Source organism: Schistocerca piceifrons, chromosome 1, assembly GCF_021461385.2.
Source record: "Schistocerca piceifrons isolate TAMUIC-IGC-003096 chromosome 1, iqSchPice1.1, whole genome shotgun sequence".
NCBI lineage: Eukaryota > Metazoa > Arthropoda > Insecta > Orthoptera > Acrididae > Schistocerca > Schistocerca piceifrons.
In genome coordinates, this window is record NC_060138.1 from 673046039 (window position 1) to 673069948 (window position 23910).

Consider the following 23910-nt stretch of genomic DNA (forward strand, 5'->3'; position numbering starts at 1 on the left):
ATCACCAGATACTCTTCAAGAAGGCCTGTCATTATGGAATTACAGGACCTGTAGGGAACTGGTTAAAATCGTACCTCGAAAATAGGAAGCAGAAGATTATTCTAGATGTTTCAGATAGTGTATCACAATATATAGTGGACTCTGAGTGGGGAATTGTGCAGCATGGAGTGCCACAGGGATCAGTGCTTGGGCCCTTGCTGTTCCTCATATATGTTAATGACCTGCCTTTACCCATCAATAAGCAGTGTAAATTTACAATGTTCGCTGATGATACGAGCATTGTGGTGGATAATGTGTCAACTACTGACTTAGAATCCGAGGTCAATGATATCCTTAAAGATGTTCTGGGTTGGTTTAGTATTAACTCCCTTTCAATAAACCCGAAAAAAACCAATTTTATCCAGTTCCAGACAACCCATAAAAACCCAAAAGAAATAGTTATCACACAGAATGATCAGATGATAAAGCAAGTGTACTTATCAAAATTCCTAGGCGTATACGTGGACAGTAGGCTGAACTGGGAACATCATGTTCTACAAACACTAAAACGGCTGACATCGGCAACATTTGCTTTACGAATTTTGGCACACTTCAATGACATTACCATCTCAAAGTCAGCTTACTTTGGCTATTTTCATTCAGTCATGTGTTATGGCATCATCTTCTGGGGCAATACACCTGCCACAAAGAAAATCCTCACAGCACAAAAAAGAGCAATAAGAATCATTTGTGGTGTACCCCCACGAACCTCATGTCGAAATCTTTTTAAACGACTTGAAATACTGACAGCAACATCTCAGTACATATATTCACTGATGTGCTTCATAATAAATAACCCCACTCTGTATGAAACGAATTGCCTACATCATGAACATAACACCAGAAGAAAAGAGGATTTCCACTGTGAGTTAAAGAACTTGACACTTATTCAGAAAGGGGTAAAGTACGCTGGAACGAAAATTTTCAATTCCCTACCCAACAGCATCAAAAGTACAAGGAGTAGTACATCAGTATTTAAACGTAGCTTGAAAAATTATTTACTTGAGACCTCACTTTATTCACTAGAGGAATTCTTTCAGAGAAATAAGTAAAACCCAGATTGGAAATATGTTTTTAAATTTTTTGACACTGTTTACTGTTAAACTAATGTAATAATGCCCTAATGTAAAAATTCCTGTTTTTCTCATTTCCATTTTTTGGTCACTTTTAAACCCAAAGTGGGAAGTTTTGATTACTGTTCAAGGTTAAAATAAATGCAATAATGCCCAAAATATGAAACTGCTATCTTCACATTTATGTTGACTAATTTTTAAGCTAAAAAGTATGACTTTTGTGCACTGTTATTAATACTATAACAATGTCTTTATCCTATGTATTTTATTGTGTATATTGACACGTTCCACATCTGAGTGACTTGCTCACATGTACAGATCTATGGAACAAGTATATAAATAAATAAATAAATAAAAACATTTAGTACATATTACAGTCTGCATACCATGTCTGCTGGAGACCAGCCTTCATTCTTTTATATCCCATCACAGTCAACCATTGAGGTTCTAGAAAGCAGTGCATTGTGTAAATGCCAACATTGTCTAAATACCATATGTAGTTTGTCTTAATAATATCAATATTTTGTTTCCATATTGGTGAAATTTTTAATTTTGTCAAGTCTGTTGTGATTTTATAGTATCATCTTAATGTGAAGGCTGTGCAAACTGCAGTGATTGAGTACAAAGTAAAAAATGTGTCATATTTCATTAATAAGTTATGACATTTGGGTTAAAAGTTGTAATTAAGATTTGTGAGATATGATACAGCAAATTTAATAACTCATTCAGTTACCACCATAAATAACATTAGTGTATGGTATTGCATACATCAGCTGCTTCATGTTTATAATGGCGTCAGAGGGTTGTGAAGAGTTTATTTTGTAGTGGATATCGTTCACAGAAATAACTTTTTCTGGATATCATAACTTAAACAATGTGATAAAATTTCCTTAGTGGCCTGGATGTGTATGATGATTACTTATACGTTGTATGCAGGATGTGTTCTGTAAGACATAACACCCCTTTTATTTTGTGAACAGCTCCAGATATTGAAACAGGTTTTTGGAAAATGATAGTCTCTAATGGGCATGTACGTTTTTGTGTCATAAAAAGTCTTAACTCTGTATTGATAGAGATATTGAAGCAAGGTTTTTTTTTAATGTTGTACTTTTTTTTAATGGCATTGTGAAGTGCTTGAAAAGACAAGTACAGTCATACAATGCATTTTAATTTAGAAGTTGTAACTCTTTAGAAAATAATCTGAGAAATATTCTGAAATTGAAAGGCAGGTTGGCCGGAATTGGCTATTGCATTGCAAACGGGCTCATGCCATACTATTGGTTGACCTTAATTGCATCTGGGAGTGAGGGAGCTTCAGTTGGCTTATCGTGATATTTCATGAGGACAGGCTGAACTAATTGATAGTATATGCAGAACTTTCCTTATGCACAACTTTCTTAAAGGCATTCGCAGTGTGATGAGTTTTCCTTAGTCAAAAGATACTTGTTTACCGTAACATTACTCCATGTTTCTGACAATGGCCATGGGAGCCTGAGTGCGATACTATTGTGGTTGAGTAGTACGTTGTCGTATTAAGCCTGTTGACTGTTCTCTTGTATGCACTACTAGCAGGAATTGTTATCTGTCGCAAGCTATTTCTGCTTCAGCATTCTTGCATGCAGACATGGATACTGACGAAGTTAGACGCGCTACTTTTGTATGGCAAATGCCACAGAAATGGTGTTGAAATGGTGCGGCGGTATAGGGATGTCTATCCTGATCATCACTGTTCATCACTCTGGGCATTTGCCCAGATTATTAGGTCACTAGTGCGAACAGGCAGCTTCAGTGTCAAACAGGATGAGGATGGAGACAAACTGAAAGAGCACATGAAGAAGCTGCTGTGGCTACAACATTCAACAGTCCGCACTGTTGCATGAGATGTATTGCCAAGGAATGTGGGATCTGCCAGATGAGTGTCATTCACATCTTGCGTTGCCATAAATTCCACCTTCATCATCTGTCACTACTTCAATTATGGGAGGACATAATTGTGAGCATTGTACAGAATCTTGTCAGTTTGCATTGCAGCACCTGGGAAACAATACATTTTTCCAGCATGTGCTCTGTACCAACGAACCAATGCTCACAAACCACATTAATGTAAATTTAGATGATACACACTGATGGGCAGCTGAAAATCCACGCAGGCTTGACCAGGTACAACACCAATGACCATGGAACGTAAACATATAGTGCAGCATTTTATAGGAAACTCCATTGTGAAATTGTATTTCTTCCCGAGGGTGTAAATGAAAATACATATGCGCACTTTCTTATGAACAATCTAGCTGTTCGTGTAGAAGACGTACCATTGGACAGATGTCAGTGTATATGGTTCCAACAAAATGGCTATCCAACTCACTCTCGCTGAGTTGCAGTGCAAATACTGAATGAAAGGTTCCCTGACTATTGGAGGACATGCTTGAGTAAAATGCAAAATAACATTTTGTTAAGAAAGGTATTTATGTTGTGGGTGACATTATTATTATTATTATTATTATTATTATTATTTTAAATCTAAAAAAGTTAATAAACTAGTTTATTTCTTCCCTGACTAGAGCCATTTGTCACTAGGAAATATGAATGACTTGAATGACCAATGATTGTGTTTCGCTTTTGAAAAGTGAGTGGTGACAGGGAGGGTTGATGTGGAAACCTACCTGACAAAACTGTAGTTGTTTCCACAAAAACCTGGAAACATACACACATTTAAAATAGTTTTCCTCAGCCCCATCTAATGCACTAGAAGCTAGTGTATGCCATAGTCCACATTAAAAAATAATAGCTGACCTAATATCTGTATCTTACACGTAATGAGGTTTTTCTTAGTGGTGTAGGAGTGTCCTGCTGCTTATGACGATGGAACCTCACACGAGAGTTCTGCTTGGCAATGTTTACACAGCAATAGTTGACTCTGGCCACATTAGTTTGAATTTTAGTACATTTCTCGGATTCTTTTGTGATGAGTTTTAACCTTAAAATTAACAAATTTTATATCACCGTTCTTGTCTTTTCAAGTGCTTTCAGATACCATTTAAAAAAAGTATATCATGCCAGTTTTAAAAAACAATACTTGCTTCAATATCTCAATCGGTACAAGAGTCTTTTTATCACTCACACGAAAGGATGTGCCCCTTAGCATACTGTTGTTTGCTGAAATCCTCATTTCGATATCTGGAACTGTTCATGGAATAAATCGGGTGTTATATCTTACATAACTCACCCTGTATATTCAGATTATAGTAGCAAAGTTCTGGCAGAATGTAAATATTTAAGGGCGTAAGGGGACCACTCACTGAAAAACAAGAACATTGAATCATCAACAGGCACGTACAAAAAAAAAAAAAAAAAAAAAACAGAAAACTTGTTAACTTTCAGAGTATGTCCTTTATCGAGCTAGTTGACACGCGCCCACACATGCGCTTTCGCTCACACACACACACACACACACACACACACACACACACACTGCCAACTCTCTCTCTCTCTCTCTCTCTCTCTCTCTCTCTCTGTGTGTGTGTGTGTGTGTGTGTGTGTGTGTGTGTGTGTGTGTGTGTGTGCGTGTGTGCGCGTGTGTGCGCGCGCGTCTGTCCGTCCGTCCGTCCGTCCTCTAACTCGTGTGCTTACACAGTGCCAGCCAGATGCTCCTTGACCGCCCACCCCAGATTGCTGCTTATGTCAGCAGCAACTCCAGTCAGGCTAGAGTAGTAATTTGTGAGAATTTGGTTTGTGTGAATGTGCGTGTTTTCTGTTTCCGAAGAAGTCCTTCCCATTGTGTGTGAGTATGATGCAACAATTTCTTTGCAATGCCTAGCAGTCTATCCTTTTCTTAATACTGTGGATGTTAAGCTTATATTTTTTCTGTGATCTTATTCGCATATGTTTTATAATTTCAAATTCTTGTGATGGACTGTAGTTTTTCTGGCATTGCAAAAGTCATGACTGAAATTAATGGTTTCCCTACAGGTTTATGGCTGGAAAGAGATTGAATATAGTGTGCTGCAGTATGCATTATGCTGGAGTTGGATTGAAGCATTGAACTATGAGGATATAGTTTCGTCCATTAATATGCTTGTAACTGTTAAGAATGCCCATGGACCTCGTTTGCCTGCAGTTCATTATGCATTGGGCTCAGCATATAGTAGACTTAATCGGTATGTGATGCTTTTATTAACGTGAAAAAATTGTTTAAAAAAAATCAAGTATGGAAATGGTATTGTGTATTATAAATGCTAGAGTGTAGACCACTGATAAAACTGAGATTTGTGAGATACTTGTTATGAACTTTCAGAAACTAAAACATATTGTGTAAAAAGAAAACACGCTTTCAGAAATACTTCAGTTTGGAGTAAGCTGATGGCTGGCTTGTACACATCTCTTGGAGATTTATTCCAGTGTGTGTTGTGGCTGCACATGAAAAAAAAAGAAAAAAACACACAGCTGTTGGAACTTTTAAGTCCCCTTCTTCAGGAGGAGAAAAAGAGGGGAAGAGGGTAGGAGCAGAATCTTTGTAAGCAAGGTTATGAATGGATCCATAATGTGTAAGGAAGAAAAGACATCAGAGTGATTGGGAGAACAAAGATAGAAGATCTGCAACAATTGTGCTAATGTCAATGTAAAAGAAAGCAGATGGAACGATAATAAGACAAAACTCAGGAAAGATTTGTGTTGAAGTAAAATAAACTGAGGCGAGGGAACTAAGAGAAGGAAGCAAGAGGCGTACTTACTTTCGGTTCACCATGAGAGGATGACATACAAATAGAAGTGTTGTTTTGCAATTTACTGTCACCAGAGTTGTGTGAATGGAGCCAAATACCCCCTGTGGCCAAGCAGACACTACGATATCTTAGTCATGTTGTAGAGGATTCTCAGCAAGTGGAAGGTTGACAACCTAGAGATCAGGAGTTTGTGTCCATTCATTAATTCTGCCACATTTGTAGTGCTACTTCCTATGAAGAAAGGCATGCAGTGAACTTGTGAGCAGATAAGTGACGTGAGTTGTCATGCCTACCTTTATTGTTGTGATTTTTGCCAGTGATGTGGCCAGTATGGGTGATAGTGGGTTGGTGCAAGGAGCAGGTTTTACTGTGGGAGTGGTTGAAAGGGTAAGAACCATAGTGAATTGACAGTGGCCTGGGATTATTGTTTGTATGGGTAAGGATGTTATGGCAATTAGGAGGGTGATAGAATGTAACTTGTGGTGTATTAGGGAAATAAGAGATGTGATCACAGTTCAGAACTTGACTGCAGAAAGTCAGTAATAGATGGAGACATTCAAAGCCAAGAATGAAATAACCCAGTTTTGGCAGTTTGGTATCTGGCTTACTAGTTTACCACAAAGAGGAAAGGTAATCATAAGCCTGAACCTTCCCATTTGATTTTTATCAGACAAAAGGTTGTAATGAGTGGCCAAAGGAATGGTATGAAATTTTGTCTGCAGCAAGTAAACTCAGTTTGCATTTGAAGCAAGTAGAGCAGTAGACACAGTCTTATACATCTTCTTATCCTTTTTGAAAGAATTTAGCTACAACCCGGATCAAGCTCTTCCTTTTCGAAGGCGAAAGTGTAATGAGAATTGATTTAGTCGTCCTGTAAAACCTTGACTGGCACATCTCAGTCTCTTACAAATTTTCCATGTTCTCATAATAAAAATAATTCGTTGTCCACAAAACCACTCCTACATTTTCTCAATGGAAACATGCTTTTTACTTGGTACTCGCTTGGTTTGAGGCAGTGTTGTAGTTTCTTGTTGTGCAACTTTTTTTAATATCTTGTACTTTGCTGATGTCACTAATAATAAAATGTGTTCATTATCTGCTATGGAAACTTTTTAGTGGTATAATTATCAATTTATTTTCAGGTACAAAGTAGCTTTACAGCATATAAGAAGTGGGATTGAGTTTTTGAACAAAGAAATTGTTTTTGAAGTTCATCCATGGCCAGGGACAAACAATATAATAAAAGAGACAACACGAAGTGGCTTACAGGTGTGGCTTTATGGATGTCAATAAGTATCTAACTGCATTGTTAATACTGTTGCTGATTATTAAAAACATCTATCCATCCAAATACCTGGTATTGTTATTTTGTTTTAGGAATCTCTTAACAGACTGTTCAACACGTGTACTGTTTATCATCAACCAGATGCTGTCTGCAGATATAAAGCCTGCTTATCTACTTACCCGCACATCATTCCATCAGTAGACATATTTTACAGGTAAATATGAAATGTGTTAAATTTATGCTAATTATACAGGAGAACAGAAATTTGACTGTCTTAGATCCATGACTTGTTTTTGACTAATCTTTGGTGGCCTCCAAATACAAAAATATCTGCAGTTTTTATCCATCACATCAATTTTTTAAGCTACAGAATACTCTTTCTTTGTTTCGAAAGTCATGCAAACTGTGCATATATAGGAAAATAAATGTAAAACTTACCAAATATACTGTTCACAGAAAAATGTTCTATTCTTACCAAGGCTATAATAGTTACTGCGAGTTAAATTGTGTTCATACAAATAGTAAACTTTCTTTACCAAATGGTGAGCATACATAATAAGCAAAAATTTTTGCTTACAGCTTCTTCTGGGGTGTTTAATATGTGGACATTCTCGCTTAATTCTTCAACAATAGTCGGCCGTCATACACATATCTCAATGATGTTCATATCTTGGTGGAGTCGCTCACTCTGCTCATCACTGACTGCATCAAGATTTTCCAGAAAGTCAGTAAAATGGCTATGTAAAAAATGCAATTTCATACTTATTTTTCAATCAAAGAGGCAGCAGACCATTTTAAAGTCAGCACAGATGATATGTTGATGCATGTGATATTGCAACAAATCAATGGCTTTTCTTTATGTCTTCATATTCCTCTTGTAAACAAATTGAATAGCGTATTGGAATTGCACCAAATAAATTTACATTGCGGAGGACACACTTGAAGCTCCTCATTGAGCTATTGATCCACAATCACCATTCACTTATGTTATAGGCTGAAATTCCCAACTCTCCTTTAAACCACATACATAATGACAATATACAAACCCATCATCACTTCAAAAATATTGCAGAAACACATGTTCTCTTGATTGAAGGTAGAATACTGTAGCTTCTTTTGCAAGCAAGTTTTTCACACACAGTATTAATGCTAACAGTTCTGAAACTTTTCTGGATAGTCCAAAATCTCTTGCCAAACTTTAGCTGCTCAAATTCCTTACATATGTAATCATCTTCAGTTGCAAAATCATTATCAGTGGTGTCACTCAGACATTCACTAGACACGCATTCCTGCATTTCCAAATAAGGTAATTCATTGAAAACTGGCACAGGGATTTCAGCTGAATGAGACTCTTTACATATAGCGAATGGTAAACGAGGATACTCTATTTTATATTTGTTTTTTGTTGTTGTATTATGGTGTTTTCACCGTAAAAAATTGACAACCTCTTGAGTGATCTCTGGGTCTCGCCAAATCATAAGTATAACAAATGAAAGTTTACCTTGTATTTCCCTGGTCTGCATCTACATCTATTTTATGTAAACCAGCGTGAGGTGTGTGGCAGAGGGTATGTCCCATTTTACCAGATATTAGGGAAGAATGATTGTATGAATGCCTCTGTGCATGCAGTAATTATTCTAATCTTGTCCTCATGATCCCTGTGTGAGCGGTATGTAGGGGACTATAGTATATTCCTAGAGCCATCATTTAAAGCCAGTTCTTTAAATGTTGTTAATACACTTTCTCAGGATAGTTTACGCCTGTCTTAAAGTGTCTGCCAGTTCACTTCCTTCAGTTCTCTGTACCACACTCCCACAGCTTAAACAAACCTGCCCTTCTCTGTATATGTTTGATATCCCCTGTTAGTCATATTTGATACGAATACCACATACTTGAGCAATATTCTATAATGGGTCGCATGAGTGGTTTGTAATCAATCTCCTTCGTAGGTGGATTGCAATTCCCCAGTATTCTATCAATAAACTGAAATGTACTACCTGTTGTACCCATGACTGAGCCTATGTGATAATTCCATTTCATATCCATACAGTGTGTTCACTCAGGTATTTATATGAGTCAGTGAATTCCAGTGATGACTCTATGATATTATAGTCATAGGATGCTATGTTTTTTTTTTTTATTTTGTGAAGTACACTGTATTGCATTTCTTAGCATTTAAAGCAAGTTGCCAATCTTTGCACCACTTTGAAATCTTATCAAGATCTGACTGAATATTTATGCAGCTTCTTTCAGATAGTACTTCAATATAGATTACTGCATCATCTACAGAAAGCCTGATTTTACTGTTGATATTGTCTGCAATATTATTAATATACACCATGAACAACAAGGATCCCAAAACACTTCTATGGGGCTCACCAGAAGTTACTTCTACATCTGACTATGACCCTCCATCCAAGATAACATGCTATGTCCTCCCTACCAAAAATTCCCCAGTCCAGTCAAAAATTTCACTTGATCCCCGTATGATTGTACTTTTGGCAATAAGAAAGCATAGGTGTGGTACAAAGTCAAATGCTTTTCGGAAATCAAGAAATACTGCATCGGCCTGATTGCCTTGATCCGAAGCTTTCAGTGTCATGTGAGAAAAGTGCAAGTTGGGTTTCACATTGTCAATGTTTTCGCAGTCGGTGCTGGTTGGCATTGAGGAAGTCATTCTGTTCAAGATACCTCATTATGCTTGAGCTTAGAATTTGTTCTAAGATTCTGCAACAAATCGATTTCAGAGACACTGGACGATAATTTTCTGAATCACTTCTACTACCCTTCTCGTAGATGGGTGTGACCTGTGCTATTCTCCAACAACTAGACAAGGTTTTTTGTTTGTGGGATCTACAGTAGATTACAGTTAAAAGAGGGGCTCTCTCAGCTGCAAATTCGGTATAGATTGTGACAGGCATTTCCTCAGGCCCTGGAACTTTGTTCAGTTTTAAAGATTTCAGCCGTTTCTCAATGCCACTGACACTAGTACTTATTTCATTCATCTTTCCAGTGGTACAAGGATTAAATTGGGGCAATTCTCCCAGGTTTTCCTTTGAAAGAACATTTGAAAATGGAGTTAAGCAAAAAATGGAGTTAAGCATTTCAGCCTTTCTTTGCTATCCTCAGTTTCAGTTCCTGTCTCATTTGCTAGGGACTGGACATTAACTTTGATGCCACTAATAGCCTTACATATAACCATAATTTCTTTGGGTTCTGTGAAAGATCATTTGACAATTTTCTGCTAAGGTAGTGTTTGACGGCATCATGTATTGCTCTCTTGACAGTCGAAAGTGTTTCATTTAGTGTTTATCTGTAGCACTATGCTTTGTTTTACATGTATTATGCAGTAATCTCTGTTTCTTTAGAAGTTTCTTTACAGTGACTGTATACCGTGGAGGTTCCCTCCCATTATGGACTATTCTGCTGGGCACGTATCTATCCATTGCGTGTCAACTATTCCTATAAACCTGAGCCACAGTTCCTCTACAAGCTCCTGCTCTGTGCTGAAAGCTTCAAGTTCCTCATTGAGATATGACACTACTGATTTTTTTATCTAGCTTATTGAACATATAAATCTTTCTGCTTGTTTTAGTCATCCTTTGTACTTTGGTAATCATTGTGGCCACAACCATGTTGTGGTCACTGATACCAGTTTCAGTGTGGACGTCCTCAAAGAGACCAGGTCTGTTTGTTGCCATTAGATCCAATGTACTTTATCGTGAGTGGGGTTCCTAACTCTATGTTCAGACATTTCTCAGAGAAGGCATTTAGTAATGTTTCACAGGATATCTTATCACGCACAGCACTAACAGAACAGTAATTTTCCCAATTAATTGTTGGATGATTAAAATTTGCACAATTGGTGAACTTATGTACAAGTGAACTGAAGTTTTCTCTAGAGTTTTTGGTTACATCAGAAGATGAGTCTGGGTTGCAATACAAGAATCCAGCTATCATTTTATGACCACCCCTGATACTGAGTCTCACCCAAACAATGTCACATGCAGCTTCAGTTTCTATCTTGATGGATTTAAGTTTGTTGTGTTTTGCGGCAGATACACCACCCATTTCTCATTCGCCTATCCTTTCGATATACACTTAACTTTACCCCAAAAATTCACTGCTATCAGTTTCAGGTTTCAACCAGCTTTCTGTACCTAGTGTTGTGTGAACTTCACTGCTTTTCATGAGCGCTTCAAACTCGGCACTTTGTTGCAGATGCTTTGGCAGTTTACCATTAGGATGTCAGTATGGGACAGGATCTTCTCATGAAATTTTAATCACCAGTTTTCTCCTCCGATTGCGAAAACATTCTGTTGGCACCCACCTACATAGGGAGAAATGATCATTACGATAAAATAAGAGAAATCAGGGCTCGCACAGAAAAATTTAAGTGCTCGTTTTTCCCGCGTGCCATTCGAGAGTGGAACAGTAGAGAGACAGCTTGAATGTGGTTCATTGAACCCTCTGCCTGGCACTTTCCTGTGAATAGCAGAGTAATCACATAGATGTAGATGTAGACAGTATTCACACCTATGGGAGACATTTCTTTGGATCTTACACTGATACTTCTGGGTTTCCTACAGCTGCCGTTATCTGGTTTGGATGGAGATTCACCTAACTTAATAAACACTTGCATGCACACTAACACAGTGCAGCTACCTGAGTAGCAGCCTCTGATGTATAGTGCACACCTGACCCATTTAGGGAGACCCTGCAGTTCGCAACCCTATGGCACAAGTCCAGTAAGTCGCAGCCTAACTTTTCACAGTACCTTCAGAGCACCTGGTTCAGTCCTTCTGCTCCAGTCAGAACCATAGGCCCATGATCAGTTGCGGCAGGAAAGGCTGCAACTTGTGAGCTTTGTTAAAACTCCATGTGCAATGCTGGTCTTCTCAACTTTCTCTGTCAGTCACTGGAATGACCCAGGTATGATCTTGGAGCCCAGATGGCAGGCATCATTTGTTCCAATGTGCGCCACAGTCTGCAGTTGGTTGCACCCTGTCCCCTCAGTGGCTGCTGGAAAGCCTCTTCAACATGTTGACTGAGGCCCCCAGGTGTATATACTGAGAGCACCTGGTGTCCTGATGCCATTTCCCTAAGGGATACCATCATGCACTGTACATTTGAACTGCCAATGATTAAAAGACCTCTACCCTTTTGTGTTTGCCTCCTCTTGACACCTGACAAAACATGTTTCACCAAAACAGATGGAGTGAGTGCCACTGATTCAGTTTCAGTGAGAGACAGCACCCCAGACTTGTTGGTGAGGCAAATTGTATACACTCTGAGTCCTTCCTGGTCACCGCCCACCCTGTATAAGCTGCCTAGATCTACCATTGACACACCACTCGCAGTCAAGTGAATGAGTAATGACAGATTCTGTACTTAGTGCAGAAGAGATAGGATCCACAGGAGAGGATAATACTATTGGTACCTCCAGTACCGATATCACAGGTACACAACTCTCGGGAGCTCTTCCAACACACTGATTCACAGCAGTTGCCAATCATTTTACAGTAATCAGGGTGATTTCAAGCTGCTTATAAATATCAACCAATTCATCCCATGTTCGAGAACAGCATTCACAGTTGGGTTTCATTTTTGATAGTGCACTGTATCACAAGACAGTGAGAAAATAACTTCAAACTAAGCCCACTGATTACTTTGTAATCTGTTTCCCCAAGAAGTTGCTAATTCCCCATAAGATTTGAAGTAAAGACACGAAACTAGATTTCTATTAAGGCAACAGAGATACCCGTGGTAAAAATTAGTAGTTTCCTAAAATATTTTAAGGTTAATTATAGTTGTTAGCAAACTTGAAAACAGAGTTAACAAACTGTTTTAAGATTAAAAATTATTGAAACAAGTTATTTTCAAGATCCTTACGTAACCTCTGGCATATTCACGGGGGACCCCAGTTTGAGAAGCTCTGGTGTAGATCGTCAGATCATCATAGTGAACACACACCATTTTAGAACCACAGGATCAGTTGCTGATTTATTAAAAGCGTATCTCAAAGGCCTGAGGTAAAGGACAATTGTACATATTTCAGACAGATAGACAAACTCTCGACACACTGCTTGCACAATTTGTGAGGGCCCCATAATTTATCTTGATCAGCAACTTTAACTTAAAAAAGAGGCAAAATAAGCTTGCCTGGCAAATGTGCTGATGGTTGTCCTTTAACTGGGAATGGTAAAACTGCCACTTATATAAACAAAACAAATCGGGGCTGTTTAAGCACTTGCAAAGCTAACTACCAGAGGCAGACATTAGGAAATAAATAAAAACTGAACACAGACAAGAACTCTTGATTCCATGTCAGTATGCACTTCACTAAATAAGAGTGACAGAACATTTCACTACAGTATCTGAACTGGTCTACACAGTTTGAACTTGTCACTGGTCTGCTGTGGTATCATTCACCCCTCCCCTCATTGGTTGTAGAAAGTTTGTCAGCCAACTGGACAGCAATAGCTCTTGCTGGCTCCACACTTGATCCCACGTAGAATGGTCATATTCGCAAAACATGTTGAGAAAAAACTTGACATGGTTAAAAAAAAACGCAATTTGGAAATCAGCATCCCCATTTAATACTTAAATTGCTCAAAAATTGAAGTCAGCAGAAATTGTGTTACAAATTATTTCCCTGGTGAATACAATCTAGTGCACATTAACATCTTGTGAACTACTATTTGAAACACATACAACCATCCTCGTTTCTCAGGCCCTTGAGGTATGCTTTCAAACAAATCAGCAACTGATCCTGTGGTTCTAAAATGGTGGGTGTTCGCTGTGACAATCTGCTTCTCAAGCTGGGGTCCCCATAAATATGTTGGGCATTGTGTAAGGATCATGAAAATCACTTGTTTTTGTAATTTTTAATCTTAACAACAGTGTTAACATGTTCGTTGTTTAGTAACAGATAGAGAACTGTAGCCTCTTGCTGGCTTCAGCCATCGGTTACAATTTTTCATATTCTGTTGCGAACATTTACAGTCGCCATTCATTTATTGTACCATTTGGCATGTCACGTACCAACAATTGCACTTGTGAACTAATTGTTTTGTTGCTTATGGCTGGTGTATGCAAACAATTAGTAACAGTTTGTCACTTGTAGTGTAGCTCAGTTTCAGTCAAGTATTTGTCTACCTGAATTTAGAAGTTTTGTGCCTAGTTTATATAATTCTGTATAACATAGTCAAGCATTTCTGCCGTATTTCAGAAAAAAAATCCAATGGCCCCACAGGCTCACAAACATAAGAAAACAAACAAGGTAAACTATAAAATACTAGCAATGGGCAAACAATGCCAGATAAAGACAACCAAGACTGGATATATACAGAGAGATGAAAAACAGGTAAATAATGGTAATTTTTCAAAAAATGAAACAACATTGGGACAGCTTTACATAAACACCATTCCAGGAAAACATATAGAGATTAGCTTACAAAATTTCAACTGAAAAAATCTAAATCTCACTGGTCTTATCAGTGCTGTGACAAAAGATGGCATGCAAACACAAGAGTAGAGAGGCACTGCATAAAACTTACTGCAAAAGCATGTACCTGATGATGACCAAAACACAGAGCTACGGATACACACCAACCTATAAATAAAACAAAAACTGTCAACTACAGAACTTAAACCCACACTTAATCATTGTAGGTGAAGGTGGTCTCACGAGCTGTAACAAAACTAAAGGGAGAAAAATTAAGAGCCGTGGTACCAATGGTATCCACATGGAAGTCCTGCAACAAATCACACCGCACATTACCCCCTGTGTACCGTATTTACTCGAATCTAAGCCGCACTCGAATCTAAGCCGCACCTGAAAAATGAGACTCGAAATCAAGGAAAAAAAATTTCCCGAATCTAAGCCGCACCTGAAATTTGAGACTCGAAATTCAATGGGAGAGAAAAGTTTTAGACCGCACCTCCAAATCGAAACAAAGTTGGTCCATTGTAATATGAGACACAATTTAGGTCGAATGAATGACGATACAGCTACAGTAGTTTGGTTCGAGTCATAAGCTTAACAGTTAAGCTTTACCAGGTAGCCATTGCTATGCGTCAGGCGCTCCGTCCCTTCGTTTTTCACGTGCTTCGTCTGGTTTGAATTGATTGCTTATTTTTCTTTGATCTGATAAGTGCCGTTCTCTTTGTTATAGGTGTTTACGTCACTCTAAGCTGAAAATGCATTACTGTACTGTGTCATGCATTGTTTGTCGCATTCTGATAATGAGTGTTCATGACCTGTCGCCGCTCGTGGCATGGCTTGCTTTTGTGCGCGCTATCACCGCTTAAAATTAAAAAAATGAGAGGAATCGTCTCATTAGCGAAACAATGGCAAGAGACTGCTATTTGTTGTTATTTATACTGCTGCTTTCTTTGATAATGATCAACAAGAACCAAATAATAAACTGTGTATGATAGACGATGTTCTGAACGAGAGTTAAGCGAAAATTTTTCTTTAGTACATTACTTTCTGCACAGAAATTAGTCATCTTAGATTTGAAAATCTAGTCAATTGCCGTGCTTCATTTCTGACTGTATCACTATTAGGCATAAGAATAATACGAATATAAACATGACATGATATGTATATTCTTCCACGTTTGCTGTTGTCTCACTCTAGTTTTGTAGTTTATCAGGCAGACAGGATTTAAATGAGATAGCAGCAAACACGAAAGAATACATGGCAAAATGTTTATATTCGTATTATTCTTATGGTGAAGAGAATACTGCATACGATTCACAATTCATTAAAGTTCCCATTAGCAACCATCTCTTCTCACAGGTAGGAAAAGTAGAACTGGCCATACTGACAAACATCGCAAACAGTCTTGCCAGTCGGATTTTTGTAGTACATCGAAAAGCTGCTACACTCGAAGATGAACAATACGGAATTTGTATTTACTTCGTTGGATACTGTATGAAAATGCAATGGTCAAAATTCAGGGCGGAGAAAAAAGCTCGTCTTCCACCTTTTTTTAAATTTATTTACTGACGCAGAGGTTTTGGCGCCAGTATTTATCTTTGTGCCTACAGAGCATGCCTGTGTAGCGCTACATATATTCGACGGCAGAAGTTACTTGTAGCGGCACCTACCAACATATTTCAGAACTTCCGCTTACTTTGCACTCGATTCTAAGCCGCAGGTGGTTTTTTGGATTACAAAAACCGGAAAAAAAGTGCGGCTTAGATTCGAGTAAATACGGTATCCAAGACCCCAAACGAGGTCCTGCAGCTGAGGAGAATACCCGCAGCATGGAAAATAACAAACACCGTAGACTTCAAGAAAGACTACATAATCATAATAGTGAATTTGCTTAGTGAACACACTTGACAAGATCCAGGAATGCCTTCTGTGTGACAAACTACAATCACACAGGGAGCTAATAGGACTTAGTTTGCATCAATATGGATATCGGAGAAACAAATCAGATGACGATGCGAGAAACCGAGCTCCCCGCATAGTAGAGAACACAGATCAAAAATATGTAAATACCATAATGATGGACATCAGGGTTACATTGGCAACCTCAGGTGACCTTGTTTGTACGTCTTAGGGAGCTGCTGGTACCAGCCAGCCTGTACCACAATCTACAGGATTACTTCAGGTACATGGTTGCTGAGTGGCAAGCATGAAACCAGAAAGTGGCCAAAAGACTCAGTGAGAGATGCCCACAAGGGTCATTCTTTGAGCCCATCTTCTTTGGTCTAGCACCTTTAGTCCATCCCGTGGAGAGCCTGATGGAATTGTGGTATATGCCAATGACCTACTGGTGGTAGTGCTGGCTAAGTCCTGAACACAACTTAAGGAGGAAGGCAGTGGTATACACTGGTGTGCATGAAACAAACTTTGCACCCTTCTTAAAGGAACAGTCATTCGAAACCCATCAGTGAAACTTGGAAACTGAAACATAGTGCGAAAACAGACAAGATACCTGGGAACTATGATAGAGAAAGTCGTCTTCTTCAAGACCCATATATAAACTACAGCAGACAATGCCAAGAAACTGGGATGAATAAATACTACAGATTACAGACTAGTAACATACACAGTGTGGTTTTGACTCTGCAGCAAGCACATGGGCACAAGCAGAGGGATGTATTCCCAGTTATGAGATGCCTTTAGAACCACATCTTCAAAAGCATTTTTCATAATCTTTGCATCTTTCCAGTCAACATAATCATCAGGTACTGTGCTGCAACATATTGGATGAAGAATGGCTTCACAGATGTAATAAAACAATCACAGAAGAAGACATCACTGATAAATTCCATCTTAAAAGATGACGGGGCAATACATGGCAAATGGAGTGGGACACATGCGAAAAGGGCTTGTGAGTCTATGAGATACTTGTGAACACAAGGGAAAGATTAACAGCAATATAAGGGAAAGATAGATTGCTACTCGCTGTAAAGACAACTTGTTCACTTGCAAACAGTCACAACTGAAGAAGGCTTTGTGAATTCCAATGTGTAAGCGCCTTTTTGTTGTGTCTGTCTGCAGCTGTACATGTCATCTGTACAGTGAGTAGTAAGCTATCTTTCCCTTATATTGTTGATATTCCAACCTAAGGGAAAGATTAGGAGTAAAACGTTCTACCCCAAGCCATTGAATGATACACTTTCTAACTGGACATGGTCTATATCCCATCTGACAGAGCCAGGAGTCGCATGTGGGGAAATTGGCTCCCACGAACATATAATTCTACGCTGCAGTGCACATACCCAGGACAGACTACAAAGGATAATGTAAGGCAACGTGCATAATTTCATTGGGAATCCAGACCAGTGATGAGAACTAGATAAACAGTGGACACTATTTCAAGAATATTATAAAAAAATACTCTAGAGAGAGGACATATAGATTCACACCCAGACCAAACATAACTATACCACTAAAAGGCAGCAGGGGTGATAGTGAAAATGGACTATCGTACAGTGATACAGAAATAAAAGATGAAGCGCACACACACACACTAAAACAAGGTATAACATAACACAAATGTAGCTACAAAACTGCATAAATAAGTAGAATAATATAAGAGATAGAAATACAAACACACAGCTACATAGAAACTTACAAATAAAGAAAATACAGGTCAAAAATGACTAACTTGATGACTCCATTCTGAGATCTGCCTTCCTGACAACCTAATGAAGTACTTACATTAATGAATACTATAATAATTATCCTTGGAGCATATTTCATTACAGTATGTTACCAGTAACTGGCTATTGCTGCCTAAGTGTCATGTAAAAAGTGTAACTAATTGAGAAAACTGACCTTTAATATACAGTCAGGCTAAATATAAGAACCATAATGTCAAATAGAAAAATACATGCCCCAAATGAAATTCCGAGGCAAGGCTTTCCCTTCCAATCATTGACAGTGGCAGGCAGCTGTCTTATGTAAGCTTTCCTGCCAGTTTATTCTCTCCTAAATTCTAAATTACACTGGTCCACAGCAGATTTTAAGCAGAAACGAAAGTAGATGGTCTCTATAGATCTTGATGCACTGAACATGAACATCATGATTAAAATTGTCTCCTAGGTCAGGATTACAAGTAAGTTGGAACTTTAGGTGATACGTACACTGCTACCATAATCAATTGGATATACCCTCACACATTAATTGAACTTACTTCGTAGGAGAGCTTTTGTAAAGTTTGGAAGGTAGGAGACGAGATACTGGCAGAAGTAAAGCTGTGAGGACCGGGCGTGAGCCGTGCTTCGGTAGCTCAGATGGTAGAGCACTTGCCCGCGAAAGGCAAAGGTCCCGAGTTCGAGTCTCGGTTGGGCACACAGTTTTACTCTGCCAGGAAGTTTCATTTCAGCACACACTCCGCTGCAGAGTGAAAATCTCATTCTGTACTTACTTAGTTTATTCACATCTTTTGGGAGCATCTCTGTAGCATCCAGCAGCAGTCAGCCAACATAGCAGTAGTCCACCATCCGGCTTACTGCTGCTTCATGAGGCAAATGTTGCGATGGAACCGCCACTGTACTCCTGACTGAACGCAACCCAGTTTTCAGGGAACACCTCGAGGTGGGGTAAAGGAAGTGCATCTTCAGTATCATGTTGCAGCTAATGACCATCTAAGAATGAATGAATTCATCCACAAGATCCCTGCATGTGGGTATTGTGTAAGCAAGGGGATTCCAGTGCTGCAGTCATGAGGCCAAGAGTTCAGCTTTATGCTTTGGAAGATCTGAATCCTTAATCAGATTACTGAGTTCACACTGTGTGATTTTACGTGGTTCTCTGGATGACGATTTTGGTGTAAATGTGAGGACAGTATCACTGGTATGATTACACTTTTTCGGCTGTATACGCCAGTTCAGCATGATCTACTGTCACTGCTTGATTGTAGTTCATGTGGGGGAACAGGAACTGGCCATCCCTTGCCATGAGCCATCAGGCGAATGACAGATGGGTTAGGGTATTATTGAATATCGCTCCTTCTCTTGATATTGACTCCTGTGCTCATGGGAGGTACCTAATAGCAACTCAATGCATGATTTGTTAATTCATGCCAAATAGCAGGCTCACCAAAGTGCTTGAAGACTTTTTTACTATGCATCTAAGCATTCAGTGTAGATGAACATGAGTTGCAACACAAATGTGGAGCCCACAATTTATCTTGGTCTCCAACTTACCCAAAATACAAGGAGTATGATTGTTTGACTGCTTTAGTCAGTGGTCACCTTCTTGTACTGCTAATAACATCTGCAGAAATGTAATAAAAGTTATCAGGTTTGTTACTGCAGATGCGGCATATTTTTGTGGAAGCGTACACATGCTCAATAACACAACTGTTCAATTTCAACACTTCACCCCACATACATCCACTGCCAACCGCCACAATACTCGTTCCAGTAACAAGAGAACTAATACAGCACAGGATTATGCAGTCACAATAAACAACAAAATCGTATCTGTTTCTACATTCGACAGTGCTCATGTGATGAGATGCTGTGAACACAAGTACTGGTAAAGCAGTATTGCCAGATTGCACTAGAAGTGTCTACGTCACTCATTTATGTCAGAGGAACTCTTATTACAATGCCTTAGCATGTAGCTCCTATAATGTCCCGTAAGTGTGACTGTGAAATGTAAACACCTTATTTACTTGTAACCCTGGGCTAGGAGACAATTTTAACCTTGATATTGATGTTCTGCACGTCTAAACCTATATAAAAAACTACTACTTTCATGTCTGTAAAAAATAAAGTGAATTTTGTGGATCAGTGTTGTTAAAATTTTTACGTAATACCTAAAAGATGAAGATGAAATAGGAGATATGATGCTACGTGAAGAGTTTGACAGAGCACTGAAAGACCTAAGTCGAAACAAGGCCCCGTGAGTAGACAACATTCCATTAGAACTACTGACAGCCTTGGGAGAGCCAGGCCTAACAAAACTCTACCATCTGGTGAGCAAGATGTATGAGACAGGTGAAATACCCTCAGACTTCAAGAAGAATATAATTACAATCCCAAAGAAAGCAGGTGTTGACAGATGTGAAAATTACCGAACTATCAGTTTAATAAGTCACAGCTGCAAAATACTAACACGAATTCTTTACAGACAAATAGAAAAACTGTTTGAAGCCGACCTCGAGGGAGATCAGTTTGGATTCCGTAGAAATGCAAAACACGTGAGGCAATACTGACCCTTCGACTTATCTTAGAAAATAGATTAAGGAAAGACAAACCTACGTTTCTAGCATTTGTAGACTTAGAGAAAGCTTTTGACAATGTTGACTGGAATACTCTCTTTCAAATTCTAAAGGTGGCAGGGCTAAAATACAGGGAGGGAAAGGCTATTTACAATTTGTACAGAAACCAGATGGCAGTTATAAGAGTCGAGGGACATGAAAGGGAAGCAGTGGTTGGGAGGGGAGTGAGACAGGGTTGTAGCCTCTCCCCGATGTTATTCAATCTGTATATTGAGCAAGCAGTAAAGGAAACAAAAGAAAAATTCGGAGTAGGTATTAAAATACATGGAGAAGAAATAAAAACTTTGAGGTATGCCAGTGACATTGTATTTCAGTCAGAGGCAGCAAAGGACTTGGAAGAGCAGCTGAGAACGGAATGGACAGTGTCTTGAAAGGAGGATATAATATGAACATCAACAAAAGCAAAACGAGAGAATAATGGAATGTAGTTGAATTAAATCGGGTGATGCTGCAGGAATTAGATTAGGAAATGAGACACTTAAAGTAGTAAAGGAGTTTTGCTATTTAGGGAGCAAAATAACTGATGATGGTCGAAGTAGAGAGGATATAAAATGTAGACTGGCAATGGCAAGGAAAGCATTTCTGAAGAAGAGAAATTTGTTAACATTGAGTATAGATTTAAGTGTCAGGAAGTTGTTTCTGAAAGTATTTGTGTGGAGTGTAGCCGTGTATGGAAGTGAAACGTGGACAATAAATAGTTTGAACAAGAAGAGAATAGAGGCTTTCGAAATGTGGTGCTATAGAAGAATGCAGAAGATTAGATGGGTAGATGTCATAACAAATGAGGAGGTATTGAATAGAATTGGAGTTGTTGTTGTTGTTGTTGTTGTGGTCTTCAGTCCTGAGACTGGTTTGATGCAGCTCTCCACACTACTCTATCCTGTGCAAGCTTCTTCATCTCCCAGTACCTACTGCAACCTACATCTTTCTGAATCTGCTTAGTGTATTCATCCCTTGGTCTCCCTCTACGATTTTTACCCTCCATGCTGCCCTCCAATACTAAATTTGTGATCCCTTGATGCCTTAGAACATGTCCTACCAACCGATCCCTTCTTCTAGTCAAGTTGTGCCACAAACTCCTCTTCTCCCCAACCCTATTCAGTACCTCCTCATTAGTTACATGATCTACCCATCTAATCTTCAGCATTCTTCTGTAGCACCACATTTCGAAAGCTTCTGTTCTCTTCTTGTCCAAACTAGTTATTGTCCATGTTTCACTTCCATACATGGCTATACTCCACAAAATTCTTTCAGAAGTGATTTCGTGACACTTAAATCTATACTCGATGTTAACAAATTTCTTTTCCTGAGAAACGCTTTCCTTGCCATTGCTAGTCGGCGTTTTATATCCTCTCTACTTCAACCATCATCAGTTATTTTGCTCCCCAAATAGCAAAACTCCTTTAGTACTTTAAGTGTCTCATTTCCTAATCTAATTCCCTCAGCATCACTTGATTTAATTCGACTACATTCCATTATCCTCGTTTCGCTTTTGTTGATGTTCGTCTTAGATCCTCCTTTCAAGACACTATCCATTCCATTCAACTGCTCTTCCAAGTCCTTTGCTGTCTCTGACAGAATTAGAATGTCATCGGCGAACCTCAAAGTTTTTATTTCTTCTCCATGGATTTTAATACCTACTCTGAATTGGGGAGAGGCTACAACCCTGTCTCACTCCCTTCCCAACCACTGCTTCCCTTTCATGTCCCTCGATTCTTATAACTGCCATCTGGTTTCTGTACAAATTGTAAATAGCCTTTCGCTCCCTGTATTTTACTTCTGCCACCTTCAGAATTTGAAAGAGAGTATTCCAGTCAACATTGTCAAAAGCTTTCTCTAAGTCTACAAATGCTAGAAACGTAGGTTTGCCTTTCCTTAATCTATTTTCTACAATAAGTCGTAGGGTCAGTATTGCCTCACGTGTCCCCATATTTCTACAGAATCCAAACTGATCTTCCCCAAGGTTGGCTTCTACCAGTTTTTCCATTCGTCTGTAAAGAATTCGTGTTAGTATTTGCAGCTGTGACTTACTAAACTGATAGTTCGGTAATTTTCACATCTGTCAACGCCTGCTTTCTTTGGGATTGTAATTATTATATTATTCTTGAAGTCTGAGGGTATTTCGCCTGTCACATACATTTTGCACACCAGATGGTAGAGTTTTGTCAGGACTGGCTCTCCCAAGGCTGCCAGTAAATCTAATGGAATGTTGTCTACTCGCGGGGCCTTGTTTCGACTCAGGTCTTTCAGTGCTCTGTCAAACTCTTCACGCAGTATCATATCTCCCATTTCATCTTCATCTACATCCTCTTCCATTTCCGTAATATTGTCCTCAAGTACACAGCCCTTGTATAGACCGTCTATATACTCTTTCCACCTTTCTGCTTTCCCTTCTTTGCTTAGAACTGGAGAGTAGAGAAATTTGTGGCACAACTTGACTAGAAGAAGGGATCGGTTGGTAGGGCATATTCTGAGTCATCAAGGGATCACCAATTTAGTATTGGAGAGCAGCGTGGAGGGAAAAAATCGTAGAGGGAGACCAAGAAATGAGTACACTAAACAGATTCAGAAGGATGTAGGTTGCAGTAGGTACTGGGAGATGAAGAATCTTGCACAGGATAGAGTAGCATGGAGAGCTGCATCAAACCAGTCTCTGGACTGAAGACGACCAACAACAACAACAACAACAACAACGCAACACCCTCCATTTCCTTTAACTAATTTGCACTTTTCTATTTTGTTTAATGTTCTTTTAAATTTGTGAATATTACTTTGATTTTTCTTTGCCATAAAAAATATTTGCTTGTATAATCGAAAAATTTATGTTACTACATGAAGAAAACCCTAATAAACTGTATGACTTGTTTTAAAATATTAGGTAACTGGTCTTATAAGCAATAAATGAAAAGCAAAATGAATACAAAGTCAGAAATGAGTTAGTCGTCTTGAGTTTCAGGCTGACATTGTTCCAAAGCCAAAAATAATCCAAAATATGTTAGCTATTTGTAAGTGATAAGCATTCAAGCCTGCCT

At 38.8% G+C, this 23910-nt stretch overlaps 1 protein-coding gene across 4 annotated transcripts in view; it reads left to right on the forward strand.

Moving 5' to 3' along the window:
• Nucleotides 1-23910, forward strand: part of LOC124709038 — a 342602-nt gene that overhangs the window by 63056 nt on the left and 255636 nt on the right. For all 4 annotated transcript variants that reach the window (XM_047240687.1, XM_047240709.1, XM_047240701.1 and 1 more), the window contains exons 9-11: nucleotides 5082-5269; nucleotides 6976-7102; nucleotides 7211-7332. In XM_047240687.1, the coding sequence (XP_047096643.1) occupies nucleotides 5082-5269; nucleotides 6976-7102; nucleotides 7211-7332 (437 nt within the window). The remainder of the gene's footprint in view (nucleotides 1-5081; nucleotides 5270-6975; nucleotides 7103-7210; nucleotides 7333-23910) is intronic.